At 42.2% G+C, this 22202-nt stretch overlaps 1 protein-coding gene across 2 annotated transcripts in view; it reads left to right on the top strand.

Annotated features, from left to right (window-relative positions):
* Positions 1-22202, top strand: part of prmt3 (protein arginine methyltransferase 3) — a 70837-nt gene that overhangs the window by 15144 nt on the left and 33491 nt on the right. For both annotated transcript variants that reach the window (XM_079662464.1, XM_079662463.1), the window contains exon 10: positions 104-203. In XM_079662464.1, the coding sequence (XP_079518590.1) occupies positions 104-203 (100 nt within the window). The remainder of the gene's footprint in view (positions 1-103; positions 204-22202) is intronic.

Raw genomic sequence — 22202 nt, 5'->3', positions numbered from 1 at the left:
CATCACAGCAAAACTACAGTACAAGGCTTACTTGAACCATCAGCAAGCGCAAGGCAATGTTCCTCTTAGTCCTCTGACACTGAGCTCTGCATGTTTCCCACAGGTCCAACCAGCTGGAGGACAAGATCACTCTGATCAAAGGGCGCATAGAAGACATCAAGCTGCCGGTGGAGAAGGTGGACATCATCATCTCAGAATGGATGGTCAGTACATTATTATCCCAAATACTTGACCAGTTTAGTAATATAAAACCTCAGCATTCAAAGTCTTGCAAGCCTCGTAACATCAACAAATGAAAAAGGTTATTCAAGATCGATTGCCACTCAAAAATATGATCCTTCACATTGATAGCTGAGGAAGTAAATGCTCCTGTTAGTTTTCAAAAAAGTTGAGGCAAATAAAATCAGTTCCGTCAGACGTCATCAACTTCTAATCTGTTGTTTTGAAAAAAGATGATCGAATATATTGAATTTCTTATACTTGTGCACGAGGGTTCAACCTCCTCCAATTATATTTTTGTTTCCGAGACCTCTCATATTCGCTCGGTTTAAACACATTTCTGGTATATTATCTTGTAGTTTATTGAGTAGGAATAAAGATAAAGTAACACAGTTGGATAAATGACTGTTTCGTAAGACAGGGCGTGTATGAAAGGTGTGTCAATTCATTTGTGGTGGCAAGTAGGTAATGGGGACAAATGGCTTAAGTCTGGACATCATTAATGTACGATTCATCAAAATCCACTGAAGATATTTGACCTTAGCAGGAACAGCACAGGTGTAAGTACTGTAATTTTCGGACTATAAGCCGCGCCTTTTTTCCCCATTTTTCGACCCTGCGGCTTATATAACGGTGCGGCTAATCTATGGATTTTTACAGCTAACGGCCACTAGGGGACCTCCTAAATCTATGGATTTTACAGGTTACAGTCCACCACCTTTAACTCTATGGGCTCTATGGCCGGTCCGCGCCCCCCACCTTTAAGCGGCGGGCTCCAGCAGGAAAAGCTGGAGGCCGGAAAAGAGTGAGACAGGTAGCGCGCAAAAGTAAAAGTGGAACCGAGAGTGGTACGAGAGGCAGAACGAGAGCAAGACAGACAGACATTACGAGAGCGAGACAGTTTGTCCCCGTACCACTGGTTGAAAACCACTGCTGTAGATCACTGCCGGTACGTGCGCTGGGAGTTTGAAAGTTGAAAAGTTTGTGTGTCTGAAACGCTATGTGATACAGTAAAGTTTACACAGCACAGTATATGTTCTGTAGCTACTATTGCACTAAATGGTAACACTTGAATACGTTATGCAAATATGCAACTTGTTTGTTGAAATGTTAATAAATGGGAGCTTCCTCAAACAGCCATTTCTTTCCCGACAATCCCCTCTGTGCACGAACCCTTACATATGGTAATTAAACATTAAAACATCTGCGGCTTATAGTCAAGTGCGGCTTATATATGTACACATCATTCAATTTAGCTGCTGCGGCTTATATTCAGGTGTGCCTTATAGTCCGAAAATTACGGTAATAACCTTAATGAGGGCTCTGTTTTTCAGATATTTATTCAGCCATAGCAGCCAAACCAGTGTGTAAAAGTAGAGCCTGGCAATGAATACCAAAAGGTATCAATGTTATATGTAAGTGAATTACACTTTTAGAAGTAAATCTTCAAATTCATTTTTTAGTGGGTTTCTACAAGATAAAGCTTGATAAAGACAAAACGGTTATAATTACTATTTTGGTCTATTCTGAAACTAAAACGTTTGCATACGCAAGTGGTTTGGAAAACCACCAATCTATGAAAAGCCATCTTTCCAATAGTCCTTGAACTCCTCGACCACAGGCATGAACTTATCCTCAAAGCACTTGCTTAGCTTAATCTCAGGTTTGTCTTGTAACCACTGATGAGTGAGCAGAATCCAAGGTGCCAGCAGATGTGATCCATGCTTTAAATAGGCTTAAACAGGGCTAAACTCTACCATGAGCTCCTCTGAAAACCTAACCAGGAAGAGCAGTCCTTCCCGTTGATGCCCATTTATCAGGGAGATTCTCTGTGGCGATACAGGCGGGACGGCCAAAGTTGAACGCTCCGCTGAAGTCATCCCTAATTCATGAGTATCCCGTATCTGTCCCCCCTCCACCTCCCCCATCCATCGTGAAACCCCAGGGTCACGAGCGGGGGTCGCCAGCCAGAGCCTTCCCATCCTCTCACCAGGGAAATTGAAATTGGGTGCTTGACATGCCGTTGGAACGGTGAAGGATAGGGGGCGTAATCTCTGAAGACACCAGCTCGCACATTGCTAATAAATCTAAGAATCCTCCAGTCACTTCTCATCATGGCGGCAGTGGCAGACATTTCTCAGAGTGACCAGGACTTCAAAAGCTGCCCTCCAATCTGCCGGTATAAAATGGAAAAATGACAGTTGTCACAAGAATAGACTTTCTGACCAGGGTAAATGGATTTTGACTGTATTAAACTTGAATGGTTTCGTCTTACAGCCATGTAGTCTCATTACTACAGGGATATCCGGAAGTTCGCTTGTTCCAGTGTGTAATTCTTCCATTTATTTTTGCCTCAGAAGATGGCTTGTTCTTCAGAGTGTCAATTAAATTAAATATGAAATGTTAATTCTTTAAAAATAAGAAAATCGGATTTACCATGTGCGGGTAGAAGATTGATCATCCACTGAATCTAAATAAGCGTCAATTACAAAATATAATTTAAATGTTTTCACAAAAATATTATTCGACTCAGGTGTTTCTTTTCTCTTCTCTGTGAATACAGTAGACACACCAGTTGCTCTTCTGTTTTCTTTTCATAACTGCCCAAAGAGTGTTTGCCGACCCCAAATTTCAAGGACCTAATTAAACTGTACTGCTAAATTAATCTGAACTGAAATCGTAAGGATTATAACTTTAAAATCACTTATCATTTATGTCCCAGTTCGTCACTGCATTATACCCAACCATTCTGTTCCCAACAGTTTTTATGTGGAATAATGGTACCTCAACATGCTGTGACTTTGATCATGGGTTAATGCCTCTAATGTTCCCAGAATGGCCAAATTGGGTCAAAGCAATGGTAGGGATGCACAAGAGGGAATTCTCTAACTAAGAATAGATAAGCATCCATCACTTCAGAGAACTCAAAGTCTTTGTATACCATCATCTACTTTGTAGGGGTATAGGATTGACAAAATGAATGAAAAGGAAAAAAACTTGGAAAACATGATCTGATAACCAAGAACATTAAACTGGTTTGGTTAGAAGGTATATTAGAACAGTCTGTTTAGTTTATGGTGTTATTCATCTGAAATATGTAGAAGAAAAAGGTCTACAAACGTCGAATTTAAAAGGTCTACAAATCCATGCTCTGTATATCATGAGAGCCATGGGCTACCATAAATAAAATAACTACTACTACATAAATTAATCTATGATCAAATGTGTTTGATTAAAGATGTTTCCCTAAGGAAAGTAGTCTATTTTGAGTGGAACGCGATCAGTGAAAATGGGGATATCATTTTTTTTAATTAATTCCGAACAAAAGCAAGTACACAATGTGTCTTTTGTGAAGCGAAATGAAGGTGTTATCCCTGGATTGGTCGAATATACAGATGAAATGGATAGATGAAAACTGACACCAAAAATGACACCTAATAAATTAATAAAAGCTTGGGGTTGGAAAAGCAAGAGCGGAGTACTACTTTAACTGTCCATATATCCGAAAATGGTTGCTTTATAGATAACCCTGGAAGTGTTTATTATGATAATTAAGGACGTGAAGGAAAGAAAAAAAAGGAAAGATTCTAGTACAGGAGTCCAGTTGTCAGAGTTGTTGGAGCGAGCTGACAGACAGTGGTTACAGGGCTAATAGACAGAGATGGGTGATGAATGTGTTGTATCTGTGGTGGTGGAGGAGAAGGGGCAAATGAGTGTCTGTCTGCTGTGGCAGTGTTTGAGAGACGGCACCACTGTCATTTCATAACTCACGACATTGATCGGTTATTTTTCTCAGCACACTGAAAAAACAAACAGTCCAGAGCAGATAAGAGAGTGGGAGAGAGGGAGGAGAGCCGAGTACCCCAAAGGCTAAATAAAGATTGTCACTCCAAGATCAATCACCAGTGATGGGCCTGCTAGCTTGATGGTGTTTAATGGCATTGACGCCCAAATACGGACATGAGAGTAGATTAGGCTTTAACAAACTTTAGTTACATAATACCTTAGTCAGCATTAACAACTAAAGGAGTTGTTAATGGAAAATCACATGTTAGTTACAAAACGCAACGAGACTATAACGTCCTTTGCATTCAATGGGAAAAGTCCAGTCAGTAAACATTTACATTTCAGTCATTTTTTGAGAGTACATTTAGACATCTGATATACTGTAAACCTTGACTTGTAGCAAGAAATGCATTGGCTGTTTTTTCTCGTCTGAAAAGTCTCTTCATGCGAGTGTTTGAGTTTTAATGCCGCTGGATGGTTGAGGCAAAGCCTGTGTCTGTGCATGTGGAACGTTTGTCGTTTGCAGCTACTGTTCTGTGCGTATCTCTTGCTGCATTTAATGTGAATGGATTAGCGTACAACTTTAAGAAACAATACATTTAGCTGTTACCACATTCCAAAAAAGAAACTGTGTAATGAATGATTATTTCGGTGTGACCAAACCATGTGTTACCAATGGTAATGTCAGGAGTCCTGTAGTATGAAAGTATGAAATTGCCTTCCCTACATTAAACACAAACTGAAGATACCAACAGCCATTGATAGAATTGTTGATTTTTACTTGGAGCAACAACTGTATTTTCTACACAGCAAACTGTGGAAGCTGAACCTGCATCATATACAGTGGGGCAAAAAAGTATTTAGTCAGCCACCAATTGTGCAAGTTCTCCCACTTAAAAAGATGAGAGAGGCCTGTAATTTTCATCCTAGGTATACCTCAACTATGATAGACAAAATTAGAAAAAAAATCCAGAAAATCACATTGTCTGATTTTTAAAGAATTTATTTGCAAATTATGGTGTGAAATAAGTATTTGGTCACCTACAAACAAACAAGATGTCTGGCTCTCACAGACCTGTAACTTCTTCTTTAAGAGCCTCCTCTGTCCTCCACTTGTTAACTGTATTAATGGCACCTGTTTGAACTCGTTATCAGTATAAAAGACACAAAAACAGTCACACTCCAAACTCCACTATGGCCAAGACCAAAGAGCTGTCAAAGGACACCAGAAACAAAATTGTAGACCTGCACCAGGCTGGGAAGACTGAATCTGCAATAGGTAAGCAGCTTGGTGTGAAGAAATCAACTGTGGGAGCAATTATTAGAAAATGGAAGACATACAAGACCACTGATAATCTCCCTCGATCTGGGGCTCCACGCAAGATCTCACCCCGTGGGGTCAAAATGATCACAAGAACGGTGAGCAAAAATCCCAGAACCACACGGGGGGACCTAGTCAATGACCTGCAGAGAGCTGGGACCAAAGTAACAAAGGCTACCAACAGTAACACACTACGCCGCCAGGGACTCAAATCCTGCAGTGCCAGACGTGTCCCCCTGCTTAAGCCAGTACATGTCCAGGCCCGTCTGAAGTTTGCAACAGAGCATTTAGATGATCCAGAACAGGATTGGGAGAATTTCATATGGTCAGATGAAACCAAAATATAACTTTTTGGTAAAAACTCAACTAGACGTGTTTAGAGGAGAAAGAATGCTGAGTTGCATCCAAAGAACACCATACCTACTGTGAAACATGGGGGGGGAAACATCATGCTTTGGGGCTGTTTTCCTGCAAAGGGACCAGGACGACTGATCCGTGTAAAGGAAAGAATAAATGGGGCCATGTATCGTGAGATTTTGAGTGACAACCTCCTTCCATCAGCAAGGGCATTGCAGATGAAACGTGGCTGGGTCTTTCAGCATGACAATGATCCCAAACACACCGCCCGGGCAACGAAGGAGTGGCTTCGTAAGAAGCATTTCAAGGTCCTGGAGTGGCCTAGCCAGTCTCCAGTTCTCAACCCCATAGAAAATCTTTGGAGGGAGTTGAAAGTCTGTGTTGCCCAGCGACAGCCCCAAAACATCACTGCTCTAGAGGAGATCTGCCTGGACGAATGGGCCAAAATACCAGCAACAGTGTGTGAAAACCTTGTGAAGACTTACAGAAAACGTTTGACCTCTGTCATTGCCAACAAAGGGTATGTAAAAAATTATTGAGATGAACTTTTGTTATTGACCAAATACTTATTTCCACCATAATTTGCAAATAAAGTCTTTCAAAATCAGACAATGTGATTTTCTGGATTTTTTTTTCTCATTTTGCCTCTCATAGTTGAGGTATACCTAGGATGAAAATTACAGACCTCTCTCATCTTTTTAAGTGGGAGAACTTGCACAATTGGTGGCTGACTAAATACTTTTTTCCCCCACTGTATATAGTCTCTTCTTGAAAACAGTTTTTGTACAGGGGGATGGCTAGTGTCCCTGAGCATATTTAGGTATGTGGTAGCTCTCCTTGGAGAAACTCTCCCAGAATGTCAAATTGGTCCTCAGCCACAGTGTTTTCATTACATTTGAGAGGAACCCTGAACAAGAAAAATTGTCAAGTGGCCATGTTCAACTTCTCTGCTGTGGAGGGTTTCTTTGTGCCCACACCCCTGATGTTTCACCTTGAGGGAAACATAGTTGGACTACAAAAAAAGTAACAATAAACAACAAGTCTCCCTCGTACACACAAAGTCTGACTCATTGTGTGCGGTCGAGGTGTGAAGTCAAATGAATGGCAGCCCCTTCTCTTTAACCTTATTATCCGTTCTGGGAGACTCACCTGCCCAAGCAGAGGGCGGTAGTCATCAGTCATCCTGTCCCTCAGTCTGACTAGCTGTCAGTCTCACACACACAAACAAGCAAACACCCACACACATTTGGAGACGTAGCCGTTTCCAACCAGATGCCCTATGTAACAAAAGCTCTGATGCATGTCACCCATCCCATTTGTTTTTATTTGGCAGGTTTTTGTTGCTTTAGGGTTGATCGGAAAATTTGATATGTTTACAGTACAGTGTAATCCTTTCTTTTTTTAAATAGGACTTTAAAAGCACAAGATTATCATGACACACAAATCCAAGAGAATAGAAAGCATTATTACAAAGGGGTCCTTAATTGAAAGAAAAACACATGAGAAATGAAAACTACACCATAAACCTTCCTACCCCCATGCCACTCTTTGCCTATGGCTCAAGTTTTTAAGTGAACTATAATCGCTCCACGAAAAGCTGCTTTAACTTTTCTTTAAGAAAAATGCTTTTTCTTTTTTTAATATTAAGTGCAGGTTGTTCCATAAAGGAACACAGGGATTACTGCATAGCATAATGCTCTTTTGCAGCAATAATGATGGCGTCCAAGTTGTCAATTTGACGTCTCTGGCTGCATCTCACTTCGGTTAAATGAAATCCTTGTGTCCCTCAGTTGCGTTGTTTCCCTGCGTTTAATCCCTCCCACCAGGGAAGCATGGAGAGACGCAATGAAACCACGAGAATCAGGGAAATTAGTTTTAAGAGCAATGGGACGTCCTTTCCTCCGGAGCGTCACGTGAAGCGACGTCCGTTTGTGATGACGCCGCACAGCTGATCGTCTCACAGCAGCCAGATCAGTGCATGCACTGCATCGCCCAATCAGTGAGTGATACACAGTAAGGGGGCGGGGCGAGTGTCTGAGGATTTCACCAGAGGATTGTCCGGTAGTTCCTCGATCCTCCGGCAAAAATAAGGCCACCGGGACGCTACTCAAGATGGCGCAGACATTTCCGGTTATTGAAACAGATCAACAATGTTGCAAATTAGAGAAAATGCAAAAGACACTTTGGGTAAATAAACACACGTTCAAGCACAGAGTCCTTGCTTTAGACCTGGTGTAGTTAAAATCCTGATTTTTACTTCTTATGTATTACGTTTTTCAGATTTAGTCATTCATCCTCTAAGATAACATGGGTTTATATTTTCATGAATGTGTCGATCCCAAACAAGTCTAGCGAGAGACATTTGTGTTTTCTGTTAGTACACACCCCCCTCTGTTTTTATGCAACTCTATTCTTCCCCCTTCCCGCCTAGTCAAGTATAGTCATAAGGGCATATAGGCAGCCATTTACAACAAGCATTTATTTAGTCATTGATATTTCAATAAAAATACATTCTTGAACAGAAAACAGTCAAAGATTTCTGAAAAGTTAAGCTTAAATAACTTCAAAGTATTTCACTCTCTCTTTGAAAGTTTCCAATCTTCACCTCAGATACACAACTGAATAATTTTTGCAGCAAATGTGTGTCTTACAATATACAATTTGGGGTAATAAAAATGTGTTTGTGTAAAATACAATTAAATATATAGAATTCATGTACAGCCTAGTGTAAATATGCTACTTTCCTAAACATTGTATTGTACATTGTATACAATAAATACATTTCGATAATTTAATTTAAATCTTCTATGGCTCATGAAAATGATCGTTCCATCTTCTAAAATCACATAATGTTCTTATCTTTTTTCTCAGATGAGCCCCTGCTTCTAATAACCTTGTAGCTATACTGCAAATGACTTTGCTACTACACTATCTTTCCCGTCTATCTCCCATTTGCATGCCTTTTAAATGGAAATTACGCTGATATTGGAACCTACACAACGTACTCTCGCCAAGCGTTAACGCTCCAAAATCTATTACTCGGATGTATGTGACATGTTTATGCTAATATGGTGTCACCTGACCAGAGAATAGTATAGGAAAGGCTTGTTGACGTAGAGCTGCTGCCATCGGTATGCAGTGAAGCATGGCAGTACTCCCAGAAACACACACGTTCATGCATGCACACCATCACCTTTATTTTGCCTGGGCCCTGCTGGGACTGGAAGTGATGATGATCCGCAGTAATTGAGAAAGACGTATGTTTAATGCAGTAGAAGAGAGGAGGTACTGGAGGGCGGAGGAAAGTGTAAACCGCTGATGCAGATTTTGTACCAAAATGCTTCTTGGTACCCATAATTGACAGTCACTCAGTGTCCCATTGGTTGATGGACACGAACATCTGCAAATCGTAGCACACCAATGCTTTTTCACTAAGACAGGGAAAAACTGAATTGTATTTGTGTAAAGTTAAGGGGAAGGGACATCTCTTTAGAAAGCTAGATTTCTAGACATAAGAAACACAGCTGAAAAACTGTATTGCAGTTTTTATCTTTTTGTGTGTTTGTGTATATGTAGATGTGTGTAGTAGCCCACTCGTGAATGTGTTTTATATGCTAATTTTGTTAATGTGCATAAGCTGCTCCAGCCCATTCTCATTAGGTTTTCATTAGTCTCTTTTATGGAAATGCACATTGACTATACTGCAGAGCATGGCCCGCACCAGCCAGTACTGCGAACCGAAGCTGGTTTCTCAAACTAACACTTCAGCCCGTCTTTGTCACTGAGCCCGTAGGCAGACATATTGATCGGGGGAAATGGTATCAAAGACATCAGTCTGGTGTTTAGATTTAATCCTGTTTTCCCAACACAAAATAAATTAAGATAAAGTGAAGGGAGATAAAAGAGAAAGTTAGGCAGCTGAAGTCTCTTTCTTTTTGATGAAGTTTTCACCTGAAAGTTTGCAAGAACGTGGATCTATCACCTTTGATTTGCTGCCATTGACCAACCCACATGTTGAAAGCAGATACATAAAGATGCTTTTTGTGTTAAAGAGAGGTACAACGACATAGGCCCTAACCCTTTAAGGAGCAGCGTGTAATTATTAGTTGCACCTAGCTATGAAGCAAAACAGAGACACTTATGACCTGTTTAGCCAAGAAAATAAGCTGGAAGCAAGAGGAAAATGCTAGTATAGCTTGCCTCCAACAAATACAACAATGTTATACATGTTTTATGTGTGTATTTTAAGTACATACTCATATGGAATATCATGGTAACAACAGTTGGGTCCAGTGACTGTACAAAGCATATCACAAGATCTTAACTCGACCTTAGTTTTACTCTAAACAACCTGACTTTTTGTATATTAGTGTTTGGCGTTTTTTTTCTCTTTGACATAGGCTAGTTAGTTATCTACTTTACTTGCTAGGCTAAGCTCAAAATGTTGCTATCATTGTTTTGAACACAATAAATTGGAGCTGCAAAAATAAGTCGATCAACAGAGAAATAGTTGCCAACTATTTTAATAATGAATTTTTCAGGCCGAAAATATTTGGATTTTGGACAAAAAAAACAAGACATTGGAGACATCAGCTTGGAATTTGAGAAAGCGAGGCGGACATTATTCCCTTTTTGTTAACCAAACCTTTGATCTAGTGAAATAGTTTGCATATTAAGTAATCTTACATTTTAGCCAATATTTTCAATCACTTTTAGCCTTTGAAACATTCTACAGAGTTGCTGAAATGTCACAGGTCGAACTGATTAAATGAGATGGTATGACTCATCGTTGCACTGACCCGGGGCCTTTTGCTGACTATATAGAAATTGTAGGAATATATATTAAAACTTGGAACTTTTAATTAAAACACTGAGACACAGTTTGATGAAACTACGAAGGATTTTACATTTGCACGCTGTGTTCCCGTAATTAATACAACAGCACTGACTGGCCTGAAGGATGCCTGTGCATCATTAAAAGTCTCCCTTTTCAATACCTTTACTTGTTGTACATTAGGTGGTACAGGCTCACTGCTGATTTGTCATTTACAAGTTGAAGTATTCGGGCAAGATCTATTCAGACTCAGACAAACGTAAGTGCTTTTGCTGTATTTCCTCCTCACGTCCAATTCTAATGGTACAGAAGTAGGTATATGTTTCTGTGTTTTTGGTAATTAACATTGCAGATGTATAAATTAGGAGGAATGTGGTTCATCCAGCTGGGAGGACATAAAAGGCATCAGAGGGGGGGCAGTAATCCTGGAGCATTGTTGACGTGATGAAAGTAAGGTGTGACTCTGCTTTCGGGCATCTCTCCCTCTCATATCCTCTTCCTGTCGAGAGAAGCAGCGTCCCGTGAAATTGGGATCTAAATTACGAGGCTGGTGTTCTCTTTGCAGGGGTTTTAAAAAACGACCCGCTCGGCTGCTAAGGACATCAACCACACCAGTCAGCAGCAGACGATTCGCGGACCTGACTTTGGTTCGAGACCAGTCCACTGTCGCTAAACCAAAAGAACGTTTCCCTTTATCTTCCCGCAGAGGATGAGTCGGTTATATCAGCTTCATCGCTGTCATTATCAGCTCCGGCCCGTTACAGAGATGGTGACGATTTCGGAATTTGGTTATAAATCAGAGCTGTTTCCCTGGTTGTCTGACGCTTGCTCACAACTCCTTTCTCTAATGAAAGGTTGTCTTTATTTGAATAATAAGCCTCTTATCTCACCAAAGTACTATTCTGCTGGCCACTGCGTCTTCGCTATATCACTTGTCTTGCTTTTCCTCTCTCCTCTACTTTCTCTTCATCATACACAGCCCCATCCTCCACACACACATGCCCTGATTCAGTCTTTATCTCGTATCCTGGCCCTCACCTCTCCTTGTCCTTGGCCCCCGGTCGACAAGAAAGTAGAGATATTGAAATCTTCAACATAACTCCTTTTTTCCCCTCAAATTTGACCTGTTGATGCTGCAAATGTAATCTTTGTGTTGCTGCTTACATCTTGCTTTGATGTTTCAGTCACTCTAACATAATTGCCATTTCCCAAATATTAAACTACTAGAAATTAATTTACACTACAGTAGCAATAGTAAAACACTTTCTTATCATATTGATTGATTCAGTATTGTACAATTTTGTATCACACTTGTAAAATTGTTCCGCTATGGCCAAACCAGTTAATAATAATTACATAGTTTAAAGCAAATGTAAAACTATGTAAATGTGTGTCCTATTATTTGGATGATAACCAACATCCATAGTAAAATAATAATAAATAAGGTTCAGACAACTTTCTGGATTGACTTTAATATGCTATAACTGGTGTAGTAAAGCATTTTTCCAGGGCAGTTGGGAATTTATAACAACGTTATCGCTACCCCACTCCCAAAAAATTTGTTTTGGATAATCTGGCTCATCTTTTGTCTTTTACAGTCTTCTATGATTATCTTCAAACTATTTATATATTTTTAAAAAAAGATGCTCCCCCTGTACAAAGATATTGATGGTTATGTTTTCTTATTCGACAGAACCAAAGTTCTTGTAATAATACATACCTCATTAAACAGCAACTCTTTCCTGTACGCTGTACAAATAGCAGAATGATAGAAATTGTCAGGTCATGTGTAAACTGATGATTAAGCACCAATGTGATTTATTCCTCAATGAATGGCAGTATCAGATAGTCCATTAGAACTGATCCAAACATCCATATAAAGGCATGGAAGGATTCAAAGATCTGCAAACAGGAAGACAAATTCATCATTGCCTGAAAATTGAAGGATGTCGTATTTTGCTTGTGCTCTTGATTTAATCGTAAAACACACATCTGAAAGCATAGAAAGGTGTTTTTGTTCCTAAAGCCAGTCAGTATTGTCAAAGCTTTTACAGCACTATATGGTTCATAAGTTACAGTATAAATGTACATGTAGTGATTTTGCTCCACTTCCTTGTCCCAGATGGAGATATTCCATATGTCTGAACCCGCCCGATTGTTGTGCACATAAATACCATAAGGGGCTGGCGGTGCACCATAGCCAATCGGTACTGTAGATCTGCTGCTTGGATTGGGGAGGAGGTTAAAAAAGCCATTTGTCAGCAGTTCCTGCCACTCAAGCCGAAGCCAACAAGATGTGGACCAAACTCAATTTCCCCATTAATGGAATAATACCACGGTTAATGTGTCATCTACTGGAGCAGAACAGAAGGTCAACCCAGGGTCAAATCTGTGGATGTTTGGTGTCAGACCACGTGGGCGCACTACTCGATTCACAGTCACGGCTAATTCAGATTTCCACTTTAGTGATCTTGCATTAAAAAATAATTAAATTGTCCAGCGGTTCTGTAGTTTTGTCCTTGCAAGCATTTATTATCAAAGAAAAAAAGATAATGCTATATGGACAGCTGCTTTTGCCTGTTTGTCAGTTATAGTACAGCGGATAAGCTCTCATAACAATTGTGCACTTTATGAGAAAAAAATGAAATTTCTAGCATAGTTAGTGCATACAATAAGGTTTATTTTCAGATGTGGAGGGAAGTCAGATTTGACCTGTGAGGACAAATTCAAGATGGCCACCAATCTCTTGGGTCAAATGTTCAAACCCGCTTAATTTTGGAACCAAACATTGAAGAAAACCATTTAAGGTGTCATATCCAACAAAATTAGGGATGCCCAATCATTTGGTGATACTTGAGGTTGCCAGAATTCAAGAAAATGAATTTAGGTGAAGATAAAGGTAGAAATTGACCAAATATAAGCTGTCAATCAGTTCAAATTAGAGAGTGTGTGTGTGTGTGTGTGTGTGTGTGTGTGTGTGTGTGTGTGTGTGTGTGTGTGTGTGTGTGTGTGTGTGTGTGTGTGTGTGTGTGTGTGTGTGTGTGTGTGTGTGTGTGTGTGTGTGTGTGTGTGTGTGTGTGTGTGTGTGTGTGTGTGTGTGTGTGTGTGTGTGGTTACAAGCTGGCTCTGCTTGTAACACAAGGACAACAGTTCCACACAGGAGTTGCCCAAAACAATCATTTATTTTACCTAACAGTGTCTACAACCAACAATAAAACAAACAAAAGAGCGGTGTCCTGCTGCACCAGCAGGTCAGCTGAGAGAGAGCGAGAGCCTGTTCTGCAGCCCTCTTATATCCTAGAATCAAGGGCCACAGGTGGGTCCCATCACTGCTGATTACAACAAACACACAGGTTACAACAGCACCACCTGATGGACAACCACAGGGTTGTCACACCCTCCCCCATAAAAGAAGTGTCCCCAAGACACTGAAACATCCCAACTAATAGCAAAGCTTATACTTACATATAATACATGAAACATAGCTTACCCGGGTGTAAATGTTACATGATTTGACCACACAAACAGGGACCATCCCATCAACCGCTGGGTTGGGTTCGGTGATTTCCTCGGCGTGGGCGAACCTTTGTCCGCTTTTTAACAGGGTCAGCAAGCTCCTTTATCACTGGCTTAGAGGAAACCACTGATGAAAGAGGCACATCAGGCCACACTCTGCCGCCAGCCAAATCATTACCGAGGATGACTGCCACTCCCGGAACAGGCAAAGATGGCCGGACTTCCATGGCAACTTCACCCTGCCGTAAATCACAGGACAACACCAACCGATACTTTGGAGCAGACAACTGCATCCCCATTCCCCTAGACAATACATAACTTCCAGTGTCAGTTACAGAGGAAAATGGAAGAACACCCTCAGTTATGTACGAATCGATAGCACCCTTGTCTCTCAGTATCTTAACAAGGATAACCCTCACGTACGAAAGGGGCACACCCTGGATCAATTTCATCTGCCAACTGGGAGGGGCGAGGTTTCACCTCTTGCAGGGCTCGTCCGAAGTTAGAAACCGCTGCAGCAACTGGTTGCGGGGTAGTATGGAGTTTAACCGCAACTATAGCCTCATCCCTAGCAACCTTGTGGGCAGTATGGAGTTTAACCGCAGCTATAGCCTCATCCCTAGCAACCTTGTGGGCAGTATGGAGTTTAACCGCAGCTATAGCCTCATCCCTAGCAACCTTGTGGGCAGAAGCTGCAAGGGCAACAGGCCTGGGAACCTGGCCATTTTGGAGTCCCTTGGTTTTTGCAAGTACTGGGCATTCCTTTTCCCAGTGACCTTTACCCAAACAAAAGTGGCAAGTACTTAGATCTACTTTATCCCTCCAGCCATGCACGGACCTTTGCTCCGACCTTAACACTTCACCTCTGGGGTCACCAGACCAGTTATTTCTGCCCCCCCCCAGTCAAATCTCTCCCCTGAATGAAACTTGTGTGTTAACGTGTATTCATCAGCTAACACCCCGGCATCTGTTACATTTTTAACCTTATGCTCATTCAGGTACGTAGCAACGCGTTCTGGAAGGATATCTTTAAATTGTTCAAGAAAGAACAGTTCCCTCAAATCATTAAGATTTACTACTTCGGAAGCCGTGACCCAACGATTCAATTTCATCGTCAGTTCCCGAACAAGTTCCACATAGGTCTGTCCTTCTGACTTCCTTAACTTCCTGAACTGCTGACGGTAGGCCTCAGGCACCAACTCATAAGCTTTTAGCACTGCAGTCTTTACCCTTAAGTAATCTTCACTGTCAGCTATACTTAATGCAGAAAATGCTTCTTGAGCCCTACCAGTTAACACACACTGTAACAGCAATGTTTTCTCTGAATCAGACCACTGTCGTCTTTGGCTAAGTCGCTCATAAAGTTAAAAAAAAGAATCTACAGTCTTCTCCTCGAATTTCGGTATAAACCGCAAGTTGTAAGTTACATCAAAAGTAGCTGGGGACACCCCAGAAGAAAGCTTACCCTCTTGGATGAGGTCCAACTTGTATGGCTCGTGTTGCAATTCAGCTTCCCGCACCACTGTAATTAACCTTAAACGCTCCATCTCAGTTTCCTGTTCACGAGCTCTAGCCCCGGTCCTCACGAGCACTTGCTCGTTCCTCACGTTCACTGTCTTGTTGGTACTGCAGCAGCATTATTTCCTTTCTCTGTTCAAATGTCATTTCATCAAAGTCAAACAAAGAAAAACCTGTACTTCTCTGCCGCTCTGGATTTATAGCTGCCTTCTCAGCCAACTCCTCCTCGGAACCATCATCGACAGCCACTGCTGGCAGAACTTCTGGCAGTACCAACTGGGTCTGTAACATAGTCACTATGGTGTCTTTATGACCCTGCTTTGGAACGTCTACCTCAAAATGCTCTGCAATTTTTAACAGTTGGTCTTTAGTACATTTTTCCAGCAGTTCCACACTGGGACACTTAACAAAATCTGTCAATGTAGCCATGATTATGCAAACTCCCTTGAACCTGGTGCACAGACACCTACAAATATATATATATATTTTTGTTTCACTCTGGAATACCTCTCCCCTAGCTAACTGCCTACCCAATACTAGCTATCTTGTCTCAACCTAGTCTTCATGCATGCCACGACAGGTGTTTTAAACACTTACCCAATGACCCGGTAAAGCCCCAGCGAAGCTGTTACTCACCAAGACAGCCACGGACGTATACCCATGACAAAAAAATGTCAAATCATGTTTATGCACAAAAACTAACAAACAAAAACAACAAACCAACAAGCTCCCCTGAAGGAGATGTTGCTTATGCCTATCAGGAAAGGTCATTCCAAAGCTACTCCTTAATGCCCTACACCAGGAACAAACTGTCTACACAATAAAGGCAAACAAATCAAGTAAACAACTATCACCTGGTTCTTATCCCGGACGAGCCCCCATATGTTACAAGCTGGCTCTGCTTGTAACACAAGGACAACAGTTCCACACAGGAGTTGCCCAAAACAATCATTTATTTTACCTAACACTGTCTACAACCAACAATAAAACAAACAGAAGAGCGGTGTTCTGCTGCACCGAGCAGGGCAGCTGAGAGAGAGCGAGAGCCTGTTCTGCAGCCCTCTTATATCCTGGAATCAAGGGCCACAGGTGGGTCCCATCACTGCTGATTACAACAAACACACAGGTTACAACAGCACCACCTGATGGACAACCACAGGGGTGTGTGTGTGTGTGTGTGTGTGTGTGTGTGTGTGTGTGTGTGTGTGTGTGTGTGTGTGTGTGTGTGTGTGTGTGTGTGTGTGTGTGTGTGTGTGTGTGTGTGTGTGTGTGTGTGTGTGTGTGTGTGTGTGTGTGTGTGTGTGTGTGTGTGTGTGTGTGTGTGTGTGTGTGTGTGTGTGTGTGTGTGATCAACTTATCATCAGCTAGATACATGACATCAAAGTAACAGTCAAATCCAAGATGGCCGCCAGTCATCTGTGTTTAATGTCCACGTGCTTCAATTTTGAAACTATAGGGATAATAATACAAAATAATAGACCCATGGTGCTAGTCTATTTTAATGATTATAATAATACAGATCTAAATCTAACAGTCTCCAGAACAGAAACATAGTGCAGTGCACTTCAGTGCAGCTTTGGCACACTTGCATCGTCCAGTGCACCCTTTCTGGCAGCGACAGTGGATCAATTCATGGCACGATTTTGATGCTTCAGGTAGAGTGGTCCAAAGTGGCTGACACCCAGTTGTTTCCTCTGTCCAGCCCCAGTCAGACGGCTCTGGAATCTCTGGATCCAGGGCCAATGCCTGGTTCCAAGAGTTGGCCTGGTAGCAAGTGCGCTTGATGTGCTGCTTCAGTGCTGCCTGGGTTGGAGGAATGTTCTCTAGAGATCTAGACTTCTGTGTGAAGAGCTGTTTCCTGGCATCATTCACTTCCATGCTCTCACTGGTTCGGTCGTACATCAGCACCACAAATCGCTCCAGCAGTAACATTGATCCTTCACTGACCTCACTTGGCATGCATAGGAGTTAATTGAAAGCACCAGTCACCTCTGGGAAAGACTTCCACGTTTCCCAGGCAGTCTTCTTCCCTCTGCCAGCGAAGGCAGAGACGGTGTCACACCCAGTGAAAGCGTAAAGGACTGGGAGAATCAGACACTTTGTTGGATTCATTGTGTCAACAATTTCATGAACAGCTATGTAGTGAAAGCTTGATCCAACATCAAAGGCAACCCACAGCTCATCAGGAGCTATTTTGCTGAATGAAGCCACAGCCAGTACTACCACATCGGTATCAACTGTACGTATGGTCACCTTCTTACACCCCTTTTGCACAGCATCTGCTACATGCAGAAGTAGACGAGTGTCGGCCTCCTCTTGAGAACACGGGGCAAGGCAGGCTAAGTAAGACTCAGCAGGAGAGCAGAGGACTCCACTTCTATCTGTTGCATACAGTTCCTTGCCCTCTGCGAGAGGAAGATGAACAACTCTGCGAGACAGGAAAGCAAACAAGTCGGTTTTCAAGTTATTCAGAGAATACCCTGGAACACTCAGATAAAACAAACAAAAAATCGATTTAATTATATAAATAAAATGTATATAAAATGAATAAATGAGAATCGTATCTGTGTTGTTGATCTGTAATATTACAGTGTTACTTTGATTTGTTTGTCCTTCTCGGTCCATGCACTACGCATTTCAGTGGTTTTGTGTTAGAAAAGAAAGCAACCAATCAGATCTTGTTCTGGGTCTCTGGGTAGAATATCTTTCAACCAAGGTATTCTACATCCTTGATCGAATGCCCTGGCCGTTGCACTGAATGAGAGCGTACGTTTGGACTGACAGTTTGGTCAACCAATCATATATTGATTTGTAGCCAATGGGTGTATTCTTTCAGAGTTTCCCTCGGTTCCAGGGTACTCTAGAAGGCCCGCTAACTGGCTCGAGACAAAGGATCTAGAATGCGACGAAGCAAGTCATGCCGTTTTATTGTTTTTAACGTTGAAATGAAAAGTGGAATAGGTGAAGATGAAGTTGTTGGGAATATTTGTGAGTACCCTTTTCAAGACGACAATTCAGTGAAAATACAGACATTATAATGCCACGGAGGGGGGGCGGGGGGTTGTGTGTGTCTACAGAAGGTCCAGTTGTGATAGACACGGTTCGCCACTGGTGCAAACACTCTATCTCCATACTCTTGAAATGTTCTTGATGTTCCAGGATTTAACATTTGAACCACCGCTTCACCATCGAAAATTGTTGCATCAGCCATAGGTACACTACTGTTTTCAAGCAGATCTGATTCTAGGCAGCAAAGTAGATCTGCTTTAACCCCAATCCGAATTTTGCCTCCAGTTGACAGAGCTGGTGGACATCCCTGGTTTTCATGGGAGAAGAAATTGTCGATGTCTCCATCTCGTGTTTGACAGGAGATGTACAGCCTCGTAAAGAGACCACAGTCACTCTTCAGTGCTGCAAGCTGTGCCTTTTGTTTCGACTTCATCTTGACCGGTGGCCTACTGAACAGTGGCAACTTGTTCTTTGGAAGTGTTTGTGTGACAGGTGTTGTACACTGTTCTAGCCTCTCTTTCACAAACGTGGTGTACTGCTCCTCACCAAGGGACTCGATCCTTCTCACAGTTTCAGCCACTTTGATGTCCATGATGTCCCTTGTGTCAATGACTAGTAAATCTTGGCTGTTTTCTAGGAATGGATTTCCCATCTCTTCCAGCACTGTCACAAGTGCTTTAACTTCCTTCAGAAATGCTGCTTGTACGCCAGGTTGCTGGTCGTGATGACGGTGCCCAGTGTCACTAGCACTATGCTGTTGCTCAAACTCTATAGTGATCCTGGACATTTCTGGCCCTGCTACCATCCAGCGTCTAAGTGCTCCTGGATTGCCAGTCAGTCCAATAGCCCAACCAGAACCTTTCACCATTGCATTGTTCTGCTCATGGCACTGGTCGAGTGCCATGGCAGAGAACTTGTTGCTGGTTTTGTGCATCACAAAATGTCCAGACTTGAATTCTGCTAGGACATGTGGATGTTTTTCAGCGAGATTCATCATGTCACGGATGTGTACGGAAAGCCATCTGGAGTAGTGTGTGTGATCTAGGGCAAACATCCAGGGCATGATCTATGTCAGGGATTCCACGTACAGCTGGAAGTTACCCTCACGAATTGACCTGATGTACCGCAGCAGGAGAAGCTCCAATGACAGGGTCTTTAGCCAGTAGTCAAAGTGGACACTGGCCTTTGCTCGCTGTATGCACCACTCCTCAAAAGGCGGACTATCAGGTTGCATGGCATTAGAGTCATCAGGTGTGCAGTTTTCACTGCAAGCTTGTTGGAGGAGTGTATAAAGGCTTGCAGCTGTGAGCTGGTGCGCATGGCGGGTCTTGGTGACATGGCTGGCATGTATGAAGGAATTTGCTGTTCCGGAACTTGCAATGTCAGCCTGTACCAGGGTGTTCGTCCAGCCACTGTCTTCCAGCCAGTCTCCCAGAAACTTCAACATGGCCATCTCAGTGTGTAGACCACTGAAAATGATCACAAAGTGATCCTCTCCATAAGTGGCTGGCCAGGTCCACTGGACTTCCTTAGCAAGAGCATACAGTGGTTGGTCAGCTGCAAGGACAGGAATCTGACCAGGGTTCACGTGCTGAACTGCTGCCTTGACGATGTCCATGGAGTGACGTATCATTGCCACTGAGTGTGCATTGTCAAGAAACAGAGGCAATAGTGCGGTTAAAATGCACAATTGTTATGCTTATCCGCTGTACTATTAGGGTTGTACCCGAATATCCGAATATTCGGTCGTTGGCCCACTATTCGGTTTTCAATTTCTTTATTCGGATATTCGTTTTTTCCCGTTATTTTTTAATAAATTGAATTAATTGAAATCTTCAATATCAACGTAAGAGCTTGTGCCTCTTGGGGGGAGTGCTAACACTTAACCATAAACTTTATTGTTTACTTTCTCCGTCTTTATATGTAGATATTACTTTTCTCCGTTAATCTCCGCTCCTTTTGTCCGTCACGTTGTTTCCATAGCAACAACAACTTCCTGTCAACAGCGCTAACTCTCCTTCAAAATAAAAGAATGTCCATACAAAATAGAAATGCCAAATTACACTTAAAGAGCATCTTGCAGGTTTTTATTTTTTCTACATTTATGCTTAAACTTGCTTTAAAATTACAATTTAAAAAAGTGAATGCAGGATTTGATATGTTTTACGAGACATAAGGGCAGGAATTCAGAGGGAAAGGAGCAATTTTGAGCTCTGCTCTTAAAAACGGCTTTTTTTTAAGGTCATACGTCAAACGCGTCATATTACATCACACAGGGGACACATCTCCGCTCTCTGACCGCGGGTATAGTGGAGTTGCGTTGAGTTGAGCGGTTGTGTTTTAAGGAGCTGTTATTTTGCGGTAGTTTTACATTGTATTTCACCATTTGTAATCATGATGCAGTATTGTGTTTGTGCAGGTTGCACAAATACCAGCCTGTCAGGACATCAAGTCCACAGTAAAAAGGACCGGAGCTAGCGTTCGTTCCTGGGTGCGTTGTGCATCCACCTCCCTGCAGCACATACTCTCCACAGCTTTATCAGGAAACCGTATTACTTCTCTCTCCCCCCCCCCTTCGCTGCTCTCTCTCTCTCCCCTCCGGTACACGGCAACGTAAGACATAGTGTCGAGTTGCATTAGGTAACGCTGTGGTGGCTGTACTGCTCCAGCCGTCTCCTTTGTGTTTGTTTGTTTCCCCCTGTCTGTGTTGTTTGTGTGGGCGTGGTGGCTGTCACTCCTGGCTCCCGGCTCAACCTCCACTCACCTGCTGCAATCAGCTGTGCACCCTCCCCGACTACACATCTGCTTTCCATCAAGCCATTTACAACGGCATATCAACGGAGGCTCCACAACCTTTCTCCGCCAGATCGTCAAGTATCAGCCGTATCTCGCGTCTCCACTCCGGTACAGCACCGTAGTGTGGAGTTGCACTAGGTAATGCGAGATACGGCTGATACTTGCGCATTAGTTTCTGTTATGGATCAGTATCAACAGTCCTGCCAGTAACGTTACTATATTATCAATGCTACGTTAGTTATAGCCTGATATATGATAGCTAACTTTACAATGTTGTGATGTGACATTAGCTAACATTCTGTAGCTAAAGCCGGTCACTCACCAAGATAGCTGCCCAGTTCTCCACTGGTTCTCCTCACACCACAGCTCAATTTCTCTCCGAAGGCCGTTATTTCTTCTAATCCTTGGCTGCTCCTGGTCTCTTGGACGCCTAGCAGGCTCATAATTATAAGGTTGTGGTCCGTCATATGCATTTGAATATTCATGTTCAACTTCTTCTGTGTCTTCTGTGTCGAAACTAGCATTGGGATCCATGTTTATTAATACGTTACACCGGCCGCTCTCCCCCTTGTGTCTCCCGTGTTACGTCACACGCGGGAGGTCACGTGCCGAGGCTTTTTTATGCGGAAGTAAACATTTCTTAAAAAAACGACGCCAGATGTCACTGTAGTGTGTATATTTCTGTATATTTTTGGGAAAATCTAGTGTATTCATCATTTTCCTACACATTTATTCACAGGTGTCTTTAACCTGGAAGTTGCTCTTTAAGACATATACAACTGCAACGGAAGTAAAAAACACAATATCCTTTTCAATTTCAAAGTGCATAAATTGGGTTATTTACAT

This window comes from Notothenia rossii (assembly GCF_949606895.1).
Source record: "Notothenia rossii genome assembly, chromosome: 2".
In the NCBI taxonomy this organism is placed as follows: domain Eukaryota; kingdom Metazoa; phylum Chordata; class Actinopteri; order Perciformes; family Nototheniidae; genus Notothenia; species Notothenia rossii.
Note: the sequence above shows the minus strand (reverse complement) of the source record. Positions and strands in the feature narration are given on the sequence as shown.